Source organism: Trichomonas vaginalis, chromosome VI (assembly GCF_026262505.1).
Source record: "Trichomonas vaginalis G3 chromosome VI, whole genome shotgun sequence".
Lineage (NCBI taxonomy): Eukaryota > Parabasalia > Trichomonadida > Trichomonadidae > Trichomonas > Trichomonas vaginalis.
In genome coordinates this window covers 17381234-17396998 of record NC_067208.1, presented here as the reverse complement: position 1 = coordinate 17396998, position 15765 = coordinate 17381234, and the positions used below count along the sequence as shown (strand labels likewise).

Sequence of the window (15765 nt, the reverse complement as noted above, 5' to 3'; positions counted from 1 at the left end):
GATGAACTTAATAAAATTTACAACAAAAATATATTTTATCGTTAATGTTTTCAGGTCATTCAATAATTAATTATTTTTGAAGAACTGAAGGGGTCACCAGGTCACCAGGTCACCAGGTCATTTCACTTCTCTGAAAAAATGTGACAACATGACATTTTGACAACAGTCCTGGAAATATGATGCAGTTCAAAAATAAAGTTAGTTTTAAAATTATTTTTATTTTTTATTTTGTATGTAAGAACAGAAATGTCAGTTGAAGTAAAAACATTCACGAACAAATCTAATGGTGAAACATTCACAAAAGGCACTTATAATGGTATTGAAGTCTTACGTAGAGACAAGGATGGTTACATTAATGCAACAAAGATGGCAAGAGAAGCGGGAAGGTTAAACCATTTAAACAGATTTCTCAATAGTACTAAAATGCAGGAAATTCTTGAGTTTTGGATGAACGAATACGGTCAAGCCAAAAGTGGCTCAACCTCAAAACAAGCTTTTTATGAGCTTACTAAGGGTGTTATAAATGAATTCAAAGGTATTTACATACATCCTGACCTCGTTCATTTTGTTGCTGAATGGTGCTCTGTAAAGTATGCATTTTATGTCAAAGATATTATGGACTCCATAGACAAGAAAGTTCATGAGAAATTAGATGAAGAAGAACTCGAAGATACAGTAGAGAATGCTAAACATTTGTTTGAAGAAGAAGTTAGAAAAACGTGTGAAAAACAATTAGAACATGAACGTGAGAAATGTTATGGTTATAGAGATTCTTCATACGAACTAGACCAATGGGAACAAGAAGATTTAAAGAGAGAATTTAGAGAATATGAACTCGCTAAGATAGCATTAGAAACTGCAGAAAAGAAGTTAAAAGTTTGGGGTCGTTTTGTACAAAAATATTGTGAGTAAATGAACCATTTATTTTTGTCATAAACGACCAAAAATATATTTTATCGTTAATGTTTTCAGGTCATTCAATAATTAATTATTTTTGAAGAACTGAAGGGGTCACCAGGTCACCAGGTCACCAGGTCATTTCACTTCTCTGAAAAAATGTGACAACATGACATTTTGGCAACAGTCCTGGAAATAAATGTTTACGTTAATGTTTATGTTAATGTTTTCAGGTCATTCAATAATTAATTATTTTTGAAGAACTGAAGGGGTCACCAGGTCACCAGGTCACCGGGTTATTTAACTTCTCTGAAAAAATGTGACAACATGACATTTTGACAACAGTCCTGGAAATAAATGTTTACGTTAATGTTTATGTTAATGTTTTCAGGTCATTCAATAATTAATTATTTTTGAAGAACTGAAGGGGTCACCAGGTCACCAGGTCACCAGGTCATTTCACTTCTCTGAAAAAATGTGACAACATGACATTTTGACAACATCACAGAAAATTTGATGCAGTCCAAAAATAAAGTTAGTTTTAAAATTATTTTTATTTTTTATTCCTATATAAATGACAGCAACAAACAACAACAGCAACTTTATCGTTTCTGATGAAAAAGTTATTGATTCATTAGTTGCGGAATTAGTTGTGGCAGAAACTAAACCCCTCAACGAAAGAATTGGTGAAAACATGATTGATTTACATAACTACCTCAAACATGATGGAGGAAGAGGAAGGAAAACTGGTACAGCTTTATTAGTAAATAAAATTTCAAATTTAACGATTATAGATGTTGATATCAATAAATCGTACAATGATGAACTTAAAGAAACAGTTAGAAAAGACATTTTATCAAAACTTTCGGAGAAAGATGTTATCGTTAAAACCGCATCAGGAGGTCTTCACATTTATTGCAACACTAATTTCTTCTATGCAGTTTCGAACAGAATGATTAAATGTTATTCCTGCAATGATTATGATATTGATATAATGACTTCAATGGATGATTCAAAGCGTTCTTTAGTGGTTATGGCTGATTCAAGAGTTCGAAAGAATGCAACAGAACCAATCAATACATACTCATTCATTCGTGGAAGTTATGATTCAACATTAACTAGAACAGTGAATGATATATTAAATGATTTGAATATTAAGGTAAGAGTTGAACAGAAGAGCGAAGAAATAAAGAGTATAATGAATGAAAACAAAGATGTAAACATTGACGATAAACTTGCCCAGAGCATAGTTGATGGCATCTGTGATTTTGAAGTACATAATGATGGTGGAAACATGAATTTAGAAAAAGAAGTTACATTATTCACACTGTTTCAAGCAATTAATTCGTTACCTAATCATTTAATTAATGAAGCATACGATAACGTTTATAACTTCTGCAATTTAACTGAAAATGCAAAAAGTAATTTTGAAAAAGCACGTAGTAGATATGCACATTTAATGACTTCTCCATTTGTTTTGGTGAAGATTCTAAAACTTTATCAAAAGGAATATTATGATGAATATGTTTTACCTTTATTACGTAAGCCAAAAATAACATTTGATATCAAACTTGATGACTCGTTTTTGATAACAGATATTAGACGCAAGGCTGAAAATCATCAGTATAAAAACAGTTCTGAAGTAATTGAGGATTTATCACGTGTAATCCGTTCTGTAGATTGTGGAAACAAATATTTCATTCAGAAAGATTACAACATACACGACAAAATGAATCAAATATCATTCGTTCTTCAATCAAACATGAAAGAGTCACTCAAAATGATTAAATTATTTAAAGAAGAAGGTAAAACCATAACAGCATGGGATGTACTACTAAATCAATTGTCTTCATTAACCGTTAAGGGTGTTTGCTTTAAATCTGATTCTCCAGATGTTTTCTCTCAACGTTTCAGGGTTATAAATACAACATTCTTGAAAAGCCTGATTACTCAAAAATTGAGATGTTTATGAATTTCATTAAAGAAGCCATTTGTGATAATAACGATGAAGTGTATAAATACCTTCTCGGCTGGATTGCATCAATGATTCAACATCCTGGAATCAAGAATGAAACAGCAATTATTTTTGAAAGGACTTCAGGGAACAGGTAAAAACAGATTTACAGACATTATTTCTGAACTCCTCGCTGGTTATTCATGTAAAAACATTACTGAAATAAGTGAGCTAACGGGTAATTTCAACTCAGTAGTTGAAAATAAAATGTTTCTTGTACTTAATGAACTCAAGAATGTGGTGAAGATAGACTCGCAAACTTCAACGCTTTGAAATCAATTATAACGGATAATGAGATAAGAATTAATGAAAAGAATCAACCCAGAAGGACAGCACAGAACGTTGCAAACTTCATTTTCGTAACTAACAACGTTTACCCTGTCAAAATTGAAGTTGGAGACAGAAGATACGTAGTTTTAAGGGTTAATGGTAAATTCAAGGGTCAATTTGATTACTTCAAGAATTTAATGGATTCATGCACAAAGGAATTTTATGATAACCTTTTAACATATTTTATGCAATATGACCTTTCATCATTTAATGTACGAATCATACCGATGACTGAAGCCAAACAAGATTTAATTGAATTATCAACAAATCCTTTAGATGAATGGATAAATACACATTATGATGAATTATGTGCAGGTATGACGTGTAAAAATGCTCTATTCTGCAAACCATCAGACATGAAAGACAAAAACTTTCAAATGAGCATTAAGGATAAATGTGAAAGGAAACAAAGAAAAATAGATGGTAAACAAACATGGTATTATGTTTTGAAAGAAGAAATGAAAGGATTATATAAACAAATTGAACCAAACGATAATGAGGAATCATTTACTGACGATGAAATACCTGTGAATGAAGCTTTATAAAGTATGATTTGAATTTATTTTTGCATTAATCCTGTGATGTTGTCAAAATGTCATGTTGTCACATTTTTTCAGAGAAGTGAAATGACCTGGTGACCTGGTGACCTGGTGACCCCTTCAGTTCTTCAAAAATAATTAATTATTGAATAACCCATGATGTTGTCAAAATGTCATGTTGTCACATTTTTCAGAGAAGTGAAATGACCTGGTGACCTGGTGACCTGGTGACCCCTTCAGTTCTTCAAAAATAATTAATTATTGAATAACCCATGATGTTGTCAAAATGTTATGTTGTCACAAACTTTAGAACGGCATAATTTAAATTTTTATTTTTATCATAAATGAATACCCCACAAGCTCAAAATTTACCACGAATCATAACAAGGGAGGAAATGATAAAAATGATGCAAGAACATGTTAAAAATAACAAACCACTAAAAATGAGAAAATGTGGTTATGCAGTAATGATGGAAAGAGAGATGTTGTCGAAGAGGAATAAAAATTAAATTTGGATTGAGTTTAAAAATTCATCTTTATTAAATTCATCTCTTCCAACCAATTTATTTATTCTATTAAATTCTTTTATTTTTGCTTCACTCAGTTTAAGGATTGAACGGTAAGTTTCTAATTTTTATTTAATGATAAATGAAACCGATTTTAAAAATAAATGAAACAGAGAAGGAAGAAATAAATGAAAGTGAAAATGTTCAACAAAAAATAAACATTATTAAACCAATTACTGAAATAAAAATTTTTTCATCTATTGAAGAATTTAATGACTATTATGCCAATAATAAAAAATTATTTGAAGAATTGACAACGTGTAAATTGAATAAAATGTTTAAAGTTGATGGATTCAAAATTTCAAAAATAAAAGGAGTGGTTAGTTTGAAATCTATTCCTCAATCAAGAATCACCTCATTAATGAAAATTGATGATTTAACAAAAAGAATAGAAGAGATTGAAGAAAGAATGAATCAAATAATTGATTTCATAAATTCAAATAATCATTAGTTTCAATTTCTTTTTCTCGTTTATGAGGTCTTTGATTATGACTCCATTGATTCCATTCATGATTTAAACAATGTTTAATTAATTGTGGAATAGCTGACATCATCTATATATGGCTTCTTTTATTTTTCATTATATATATGTATGGGCTGAGTGTAAATGTCTTACAATTTTGAAAATTTTTTAAATCTTAATTTATTCAAAAACGTAAGAATAAAAACCGTAAGAATCATACATTTTTTACTTCATATGTTAAAAAAAATGATACAAAATCGTTCAATATTGTATGAATTCTTACGTTTACAAAAAAAGTCACACAACCCGTCCACATATACTACTTAGAGGACAAACAAGCAGATGAAGATAAACAAAATGAGCAAGAAGAACATCCAAGTTTACCAAAACCTAAACTTAATTTCAGAATTCTCACACCAGAGGATATAGAAAGGAAAGAAAAAGAACAAAAGGTTTATAAGAATTGAGAAATTCTGATCCACCAAGACCTAACTTTTTCTCTCAATTGGATCGGAATTAATTTGAAATTTCATGAGTTCATTAGTTTCTTAAAAAAATTCTCAAAATGTTAAAATTATACATATTAAGGAGTAGTTTAAAAAGCTAGTATTCCATCATTGATACTAGTTTTTAGAATTAAAGGTCACTTGGGCCCGTGTGACAAGTTCAATTCGGGTTTTTAAAGTCAGATGGGCCTTAGTGAACACTAATGGATTTATTTTTTATGAATAAATTTCTTTCTTTTCCTAATTTGATATCTTGCAAGTTCATTGAATCCTATAAACAGATCGAAACTCCATTAAGGGTAAACTTACTACTTCATGGCATTCTCTTAATTTTCTAAGGTCAAAAGTTAACTTTTGGTCAGGAAAAAGTTATAAAAAATCACTATATAGTGCCTAGTATCATTGTTATATTTTTTGCTATTCTAATAAAGATATATTGATTTTACAAGAGATTGTCAGCAATATTTTGATAATGTAGCATCTAATAGTGTATTGAAGGATAGTAGTAGGATAGGAAGGGCTGTGTGACTTTTTTTGTAAACGTAAGAATTCATACAATATCGAGCGATTTTGTATCATTTTTTTTTAACATATGAAGTAAAAAATGTATGATTCTGACGGTTTTTATTCTTACGTTTTTGAATAAATCAAGATTTAAAAAATTTTCAAAATTGTAAGACATTTACACTCAACCCATACATAATGAAATAAAAAATAAACACATTAAAAATTAACATTAATTTTAAAATAATTTATTTTTTATCTTTTATAAAAGAAGCTATATATAGATGATGTCAGATATTCCGCGATTAATTAAACATTGTTTAAATCCTGAATGGAATCAATGGAGTCATAATCAAAGACCTCATAAACGAGTAAAAGAAATTAGAAATAATTATTTTCATGAATAAAAGATTCACTACCATAATGAAATAAAAAATAAAAAAATAAACTTTAAAAATTCAATGTCTTACATTTTTGAATAATTTATTTTTAATTCGTATGAAATGAGCGTCAAAACTAACAACGTTAAAAAATTAGGATTCACAAACGAGGAAATAAAGGATATATTAGATGAGATGTGTTATGAAGTTAGTAAATATTATTTAAGAAATTGTCAAAAATTTGCCGAGTTATTAAATGATTTAGATTATGATGGAAAAATGAATAAAGATGATGTTATAAATTTCTTATATCCCACATCTGAAGAAGAAAAACCTAAAGAACCTGATGTTTTCCCTGAATATTATGAAGAACGGATTAAAGATGATGAATACGATGAAATTGAAAGACTGGAAAAAATAAGAGATGAAATAGATGAAAAAATTAAGGAATTAAGAGAAGTTGAAAAATATAATGAAAATGAAGTAGAGGGTTTAATGAATATCCCAGCTTCAGAATCAGCAGTTCAGAAATCTCATGAAGAAAGATATAAAAATTATGTCTCAGAATCAACACAAAATTTATTAGATGGCGAAATAGATGAAACACTTTCAGAAGAAGGTACTAAATTTATTCGTAAACATAAGTTACAATTTATTGATAATGAAGAATACCCTTGTATCTTACTTTCACCCCCTCTCGATTCTGAGAAATTCAAAAAAGCTCTTAAAAACGTGACATATGCAACTAATACGATTAAGAAAGAAGATCATGATATTTACACAAATTATTATTTAAATAAATGCACAGGTGTTGATAAAGTTTTTGATTTATTAGATAAAATATCAAAAGAAACCATTGGAACCTATAAAATTTTGTGTGATTGTGGTTTCATTATTGAAGATACTAATAATGTTTCATATGAAAGAACAGCACCGAAGGAAGACGAAGTGGAAAGGTCTATACCATTCGTTATTAAGAATATAAAAGATATGAAAACTTATAAGCATTATATTTATTCATTTATTTCAGAAAAAATGGAAGCAACCCATAAAACATCTTCTCATCATTTTATAGCTATTCATACATTCCTTTTCAAAGTTGTGAAATTAAATAAGACAGGAATTAGATTTAATGTATCAGGGTACGCATTCTTGAGTAAATTAAAATGTATTCGTCACGTCGCAGATGATAAAAATTTATGTGTTCTTAATTCATTTTATGGGCTTTAAAAAATAAACTTTATTTTTATTTATTTTTTAATTTTTTATTCTTACATAAATGAACAAAAACGGAACAGCTAAAATGAATGATAATCAAATTAGAGCAGAAGGTAGAAGGTTATTTAAACGCTTCTATAACATTCCTGATGGTGTTAATCCTAAAACTCGTAGAAGTTATTTAAATGAAGCAATAGATTCATATGAAGGGTTTGACATTTCATCAGAAAGTGAGAGATTAGCGAGAATGTTAAATGTTAATATTGATTTCTATTATTGTGATCCTCAACCAGAAGACGTGGACATAAATAAGGTAGACTTTCCATTAGTGGAATCAATAATGATAGATCCAGAATTTGAAACAGTAAATATTTTATTAACACAGAGTCCATGTGGAAAACTTCACGCTGACAGAATTACAGACGTTGAAGCACTCACAGGATATAAAGTTTGCCCCTTTTGCAAAGAAGAAGTATATTCTATCCGTGATGATCCAGAAAGGAAAAACCAAAGAAGATTTTTAAAGCATTGTGAGAAATGTAAAGAAAATAATGGAAGATTAATTCAAGACGTTCAGTTGCAAAAGACACAGCAACCATATGCACCACATATTACGAAACAGAAGATATGTCAGTGGTTATTAGCTCATAATTTGCAGGAATATTATCAACCGACAAGATATTATATTACTTTTGACTTCGAAACATTAGAGACTAAAGAAGAATTACAACTTTCTGAGTGTGCAACTTTGAACGCTTACTTAAAACCATTCATGGTATCATCAACGGTTAAATTAAACGATAAAACGTATACGAGAAATTTTTGCTTAACTTCGAGTGATTCTTTTATTTCTGATTGGATTGAGTTTTTATTTTCAACCTGTTCATTAGTTGTTGAATCAAATATTGAACAATACAATGAATTAATGAAGTCTCATACATTAAATGAAAAACAGAAGAAAGCATTTAAAGAACTTCTAGATGAGGAATTCAATAAAGTGAATATCATAGGTTTTAATTCGGGAAAGTTTGATTTAAATTTAATTCTTCGTGATTTAAACACTGCAAAATGGAAAATAAAATCAATGCTGGGTTCATCTTCTCAATTTAAGCAAGTCATAGTAAAGAAAACAAACGCTCCATATGAATTGAGATTTATTGACATCAGAAATTATATAGCGGGTGGGACATTAGACCAATTCACTCAAGATTTCGGAAATAATAAAACACGTGTTAAATCCTTTTTCCCTTATCAATTCATCACGTGGGAGAATTACGAAGAAGAATTATACAAAGTGGAACCATTCACGAAAGATTCATTTTATTCAGCATTAACTCAAGAAACTATATCAGATAGTGATTATCAAATATATCTCAATGATGCTAAAAATTTTAAGAATAGATTAGAATATTTTATTCATTATTGCAATAAAGATGTTGAAATTATGATTGACCCAATTGATAAAATTATTGAAGAAACATTTGTTTATAAAATTGACATGCTTCATAATCTTTCTTTATCATCGAATGCATCAATGATTCGTTACGCTTTAGCATATAAAGACTTTAATCCTAATGAAAAATATCCTGAGGAAGAGATAGAATCAAGTTTTGAATTAACAAAAAAGTATTGGAAATATAAAATTGAATCATATAAGAAACAAGATGAAAAAGCAGAAAGGTATACTAAAAATAATGTTTCAATGGATGATTTTCAATACTATCACGATTTAATCCTTTCATCTAAATGCAAAATGTGTGGTAAAGCGTTTACATATGCAAATAAACCAACATTGGATAGAATCGATAATGAAAAACCACATACCAAAGAAAATTGTCAGTTAATGTGTTGTTATTGCAATGTCGTAAAATCAAATAAAGATGAAGATGTTCAACGTTTAAGAATCAATTTAAGAAATTACACATTAAAAAATAATTTACCAATGACTTTAGATTCAGTTGAAGCTTATCACATTCTCCGTAATGGAATTACTGGTGGTTTATCAAATGTTCAACATAGAGTAAATCTTAAAGGAATCACGCACATTAATAAACTTTCATATAATCCAGAAACTAAAACTGTATCAAATGAGGACACCACCAACATCATGACTCATTTCGTTGGTGTTGATTTTAATTCATTATATCCTTCATCATTTTCATCTAATCCTCATGATTTCATTCAATATACTGACCATAAAATGTATATGCCGGGAAGATTGAATGGTGTTATCATTTGTGATACAGCAACAAAGAAAGCAAAAGCACTGGGAATAATTAAGAAGAAAAATACTTTATTCGTGGCTGAAGTAAAGGGTCACATTGATGAAAAATACATTAATGATTACATAAACTTTTTACCGATAATAAGAAACTTAGATATTATCACAGATGAAAAAACAATTGGCAGTTTTATGTATAATTACATGAAATCAAACAATCTACCAGTTGACCAGAAACAAAGAAAATTAACTCAGTTAGCATCAACACACAACCAATATCAACCATTTTCTTCTTATTATCTTTGGTATCTAATAGACAGATTTCATTTTATCATCGATGATATTCAATCAATTTTAACATTTACTAAAAACACTTGTTTTAATGAATTTGCGAACGAATTTATGAACGAAAGACAAAAGGCTGAATTAGAAGGAAATAAAGGAAAAAGTTTATTTTGCAAAATTTCACTTAATGGATCATATGGTTACGATGCAATGAATACACAAAATTACGCAAAGACTAAAATAATGAATGCACAGAAGGCACGCGTTGCATGTATGTCAAATAAGTTTAAAAACATAAGAGAAATAGGTGAGGATACATATCAAGTGATGCTAAAAGATAGATTTTATAGATGTGATACATGTTTACAAGAGGCATTCTTCACTTTAGATAATGCTAAATACTGGTATTTGGTTTTCATTTATGATTTTATGTATAAATGCATGAATGTTAATCGTTTTCATTTCATTGAAGGTGATACTGATTCATCTTATTGGGCAATCGCTGGCGACCCAAATCTTCCTAACACTCAAGCATTTCAAACAATTGTTACTGATAAACAATTTTATGATAAAAACATTTTCAAATTCGCACCATTTGATTTCTTTTGTTTTGATGAGAAATTTAAACCTAAATTAAAGAATAAAGCTGAAGAAAAAGCACATGAGAAGAAGTTATTGGGTTTAGCAATTGAGAAACAAGGTGATAACATGGTTGCTTTATGTCCTAAGTGTTATACATCATTCAACGGTTCAATTGATGGGAGTGATTTTAAAAAGATTGCACAAAAAATGAAGGGTGTTAGTTTAAGACAAAATAAGCAATTAACACCTAAAAAATATTTGGATATAATAAATGATAAAGTGATATTTGATGGTCAGAATATTAATTTACAACTTAAAAATGGGTCAATGACTCGCTTAACAATCGGTAAGACTGCATTAACAGGAGCACACACTAAGGCTGTATGTTGTGAAAATGGATGTTGTATGCCATTTATTTAATACAATAAATATTTTATTTTTAATGAAATACCACAGAAGAGACAAAAGGAACCGTTAATGATGGTTTTGATACTATGATTCAAAGAGGTGGGCACCCTTAAAACATTGATTTTATTTTTATATAAATGGATAACACAGATTTAAAAATTTTAATTGATGATTTAATATTTAATCAAAATTTTCTTGATTATTATGATTTAAAAGCATATCTCCAAAAATATGATAACAACATAACGGGTGATGATATGGAATATTATTATCCATATTATAAAAATGAAATTTTGAAATATCATAATAAAATAATTTCTGAAATTAAAGACAAAATTAAAAATAATGAATATACAAAGGGAAAAACTAAATCACAACTTAAACAGTTGAAAGATTTCAAAAATAAAGTATTAACAGAAGAAGATATTGATGAATTATATAAATTATATAATCCTGAGCCGCAAAAGCCAAAGCCAAAGGAACAAAAACAAAAGGTGCAAAACACCCAGGTTCTTCAGACCATAAATGAAGCACAAGCTTTAATTTATGATTCATTAGTTAAACCATATTCAGCCCGACTTTTAAATGAAGATCAACTTTTGGAATTCATCCTTCAACATAAACTCGAAGCGGGAAAGTATATCAAACCTTTATATACAGCATATTTTAAACAAATGAATAAAATACATCCAGAATTAATGAAGGGGGGAATGAATTCCAAAATCAAAGCAGATAAAATTAAACCACTTACAACACCAAAACCTCCAACAGTAGTACCGCCTCCTCCTTCAGTTAATCCTTCATCATTCACTTTATTATATCCATTTCAAACATTTAAGAAGCAAAAAGATTTTAAAAAGGATTTCAAGATATTAAATAAACCAATTGACCCAAAAATTCAACCGTTAAAGGAAAAATTTAGTCGCCCTTCATTTGCTCCATATCCATATTCATACGAAATCGATCATCTGGAATATTCAAAAGGAAAAGTTACTTATTTATTTGCCATTAACATTAACACTAGATATTTATATTGCATTCCAGTGAAAGGGAAAACAGAACAGGAAACAAGAAGAGCTATTCAATACTTACTAGATCATGAAAGAGTAGATAATATCAGGGGTGATGGTGATAAAGGATTTCAGGCAACTATGACTCATTATTTCCCACAAATTAATTTTTTCTTCTCATCCTCTCCATATACGTTTCATAATAAAATAGTTGATGCGGTAATGAGAACTCTTAGAGATGCGTTAGGGGTTAACGGTCAGATATACTGGGATGGAAATCATGACTCCATCATACAACAGTTAGTATATTATTATAATAATACATGGCATAGAACAATAAACATGAAACCAGTGGAAATGAAAAATGATATTTCAAAAGAATGGGAATATATTAGAAAGCAAATGGAAAGGTTAAATGATGTTAAACGTGAACAAATTAATTCGGGGCTCATGAATTTTAAACAAGGGGATAAAGTTTTGATTCATCTCGATTATGGAAAAACTGATAAATCAATGACAAAAAGAAGACGAAGATTTGACACAATAGCTGAATTTGTTAGATATATTAACGGCAATGCATTAGTTGAAGTTGACAATAAATTAATAGAAATTCCGATTTATTTTATTACTCCATTATATTTAAATAATATTTAATTTTTTTATTTCGTAAGAAATGAGTGACAACAAAGCAGCCAAGAGTCCAGACAATGAATATAAAAAGAAACTAAACAGAATTAAATCAAAAATATGCTATTACAAAAAGAAGCCACAATGCGGTGGGGTTGATGCCCATAAAACTAATGGAACTGAAAACGATGAAGAAATAATCGAAAAATTAGAAACTTACCGTTCAATCCTTAAACTGGGTGAAGCAAAAATAAAAGAATTTAATAGAATAAATAAATTGATTGGAAGAGATGAATTTAATAAAGATGAATTTTTAAACTCAATCCAAATTTAATTTTTATTCCTCTTCGACAACGTCTCTCTTTCCATCATTACTGCATAACCACATTTTCTCATTTTTAGTGGTTTGTTATTTTTAACATGTTCTCGCATCATTTTTATCATTTCCTCCCTTGTTATAATTCGTGGTAAATTTTGAGCTTGTGGGGTATCCATTTATGATAAAAATAAAAATTTGTTATTAGTTATTTTATCGTTAATGGTTTTTAGGTTATTCAATAATTAATTATTTTTGAAGAACTGAAGGTGCTACCATGTTACCATGTGCTACCAGGTTAATTAACTTCTCTGAAAAAATGAGACAACATGACATTTTGACAACAACACAGCAGGATTAATGAGGAAGGTATTTTATCGTAAATGTTTTGTCATGATTTCATCGTAAACTCTATGTCAAACATGAACGTATATGTTTTGTCATGACTTCATCGTAATGAGCGTAAACTCTATGTCAAACATGAACGTAAACTCTATGTCAAGACTTCTTCGTATATGTTTTGTCAAGACTTCTTCATCATAATGAGTGTAAATGACCCAAAAATAATGTTTACGTTAGCATGTTAGATCTAACCTGATATCTACCCTCATTTCTACCCTCATGAATTTTCATGAATTTTATATATTAATGTTTTCGTTAAGCCACTTTGTGCCGTCAGTCAGTCAGTTTAGGAAAGACTTTAGAAAGTTGTTGGAAAATAAGTCCTGGGAAGAGTATTATAAGGCATTTTGTGAAGAATATAGCAACCGCCGGAATTCAGACGGTTGTTTTTTTATACAAAATTCATGCAGGAAATTCTTGAGTTTTGGTTGAAAGAATACGGTCGAGCCACTTTTGGCTCCACCTCAAAACAAGCATTTTATGAGCTTACTAAGGGCGTTATAAATGAATTCAAAGGTATTTACATACATCCTGACCTCGTTCATTTTGTTGCTGAATTCAGCAAAAATAATGTTTAGGGTAGATGGTTAGATCTAACCTGATATCTACCCTCATTTCTACCCTCATGAATTTTCATGAATTTCCTTAAGACAGAAGAAATAAAGTTAGTTTTATTTTTATTTTTTTATTTTGTATAAAAGATATGATTTCAACAATCGGCACAACAACAATTCAAGCCACGAACGGCGGGACTCTGTCCACAACTACGGCACCAAATTCATTAATCATGAATCCTACGTCAATGTTGGTAGAGATGAAAAACTTCATTCCTTCTTCATATACTTTTGAAACAGAAATACAAAAATAAAGCAAGAACTTTTAACAAGTAATTTAGACTGTAGTGCGAAAGATGAAACAAATGGAGAGGAGCTATATGAAATGCAAGATATCATAGACCATTTGCCTAAATTACCGGAAGTTCAGCAACAAAAACTAACTATTCCTGAATTCGATGAAATTGAAGTTAAAGTTACTGATTCAGTAGAAATAAAGAAGTTCATACGTAAAGTAAATTATGAATTCCTTGGTTTTCATTGCAACCATAAAGTTATGAACAAAGATTGCGACATGGTATATAAGAACATTTCTGACATATATAAATCTGAGGAGTTTAAGACTTACGATAACTTTGTTTCATTAGCTGCTGAATGTGTGTGGCAAATAAGAGATAAAGACAGAAGAGGCAAAGTATGGAACGAACAGATAAAACCAACTGCTTCAGATTTAAAGAAAGCCATTGCTGCTTTAGTTATTTTAGCTGGTAATGTTTCAATGTATAACGCAAAAATGAATCCGCAATGCTCAAAATGTAAAGCAGCAATGAGGAAATATAACTACTCACTAAAAGAGATAGAAAGAATGAGAAACGATTACGCAGACTTAAAGAAAGAAGCAGAAAAGCCAGCAGAAGATAAAATGGACATGTTGACATTTCTTAATAAAAACTATCCCACAGCTGATGATTTCCTTTTATCTGATGTCAAGAAGAAGTATAAAGAAACTTTCGGCATTGTTAAAATTTTTGATATATTAACTGAAGAAATAGAAGCTACAAAAATATTTAAAATTTCACGAATTCATAACGTATATCACGTTAAACGTTTGTAAATCTTGAGGGTAGAAATGAGGGTAGATATCAGGTTAGATCTAACCATCTACCCTAAACATTATTTTTGTCTGAAAAATGACCAAATTTCATGAATTTCATTAGTTAGAAAAATAACGCTAATTTTTTCTAAGAAATTTTTTTATTTTGTATGTAAAGACAGTAATGTCAAACATTGAGTTTGAAACAGTTAGAAAGATTGACAATGACACCAAAGTGGTTAGAATAGGTGATTTAAACGTAAGATACTCAAAGAAATACAACAAATATTCTTTGTCAGACATTATAACACCATCTGGAAAGAAAACAAAGGACTGGGTTAGAATTGCTTCTACTCAGAAAATTTTGACAAGAAATCCTGAGCTTATGATATCAGTAGCATTTCATGGAACAAGAGCATATCTTATAGACAAAAGTCTTATACCAATAGTTTTGTTATGGTTAGACCCAGTTGTTGGATATAACTTCATAACTTATGGTTCATTCGACTCAGAACGTTGCAGTGAAGGCTTACTTTACATCGTTCAGAAACCGAAGGACTTCAATACAAAGAGATATAAGATAGGAAGAACATATAATATAACTCAAAGATATGACAGTACAGTCAATAGAGTCAAGGTTGTGTTCGTTAATGATATGAGAGCTGCTGAAACAGAACTACTTGAAAAGTTTGAGAAAAGGTATGGTGCTCCCATGAAAGGTAAAGAAACGTTTGAAGTAGATGAGATAGATAAAGCTATAAAATTATTTGACGAAGTTGCTGAAAAATACATGTAAAGCGTTTATTTTTGGTCTTTTGTGAAAGTCAGAAAATAAAGTTAGTTTTAAAAT

The 15765-nt window shown here is 29.5% G+C and overlaps 5 protein-coding genes and 1 pseudogene across 6 annotated transcripts, besides 2 other annotated features; all 6 read left to right on the top strand.

The window, feature by feature from the left end:
• Window positions 1–4082: part of a mobile genetic element that runs on past the window's edge.
• On the top strand, window positions 247–912 carry TVAGG3_0882400 (uncharacterized protein; the record flags this gene model as incomplete). Its single annotated transcript, XM_051250475.1, has 1 exon — window positions 247–912. One exon carries the CDS (start codon window positions 247–249, stop codon window positions 910–912), a length of 666 nt encoding a protein of 221 aa, XP_051085950.1.
• On the top strand, window positions 1472–2987 carry TVAGG3_0882390 (annotated as a pseudogene). Its single transcript has one exon. A coding segment is annotated over exon 1 (1516 nt).
• A 2204-nt stretch (window positions 4083–6286) lies between the features above and the next one.
• Window positions 6287–15765: part of a mobile genetic element that runs on past the window's edge.
• Window positions 7479–10925, top strand: TVAGG3_0882360 (DNA/RNA polymerase superfamily; the record flags this gene model as incomplete). Its single annotated transcript, XM_051250474.1, has 1 exon — window positions 7479–10925. The coding sequence occupies one exon, from the start codon at window positions 7479–7481 to the stop codon at window positions 10923–10925; it is 3447 nt and encodes a 1148-aa protein (XP_051085949.1).
• TVAGG3_0882350 (integrase core domain containing protein family) lies at window positions 11051–12577 on the top strand (the record flags this gene model as incomplete). Its single annotated transcript, XM_051250473.1, has 1 exon — window positions 11051–12577. The coding sequence occupies one exon, from the start codon at window positions 11051–11053 to the stop codon at window positions 12575–12577; it is 1527 nt and encodes a 508-aa protein (XP_051085948.1).
• TVAGG3_0882340 (uncharacterized protein) lies at window positions 12597–12884 on the top strand (the record flags this gene model as incomplete). Its single annotated transcript, XM_051250472.1, has 1 exon — window positions 12597–12884. The coding sequence occupies one exon, from the start codon at window positions 12597–12599 to the stop codon at window positions 12882–12884; it is 288 nt and encodes a 95-aa protein (XP_051085947.1).
• TVAGG3_0882330 (organellar and viral DNA polymerase type B) lies at window positions 14379–14936 on the top strand (the record flags this gene model as incomplete). Its single annotated transcript, XM_051250471.1, has 1 exon — window positions 14379–14936. One exon carries the CDS (start codon window positions 14379–14381, stop codon window positions 14934–14936), a length of 558 nt encoding a protein of 185 aa, XP_051085946.1.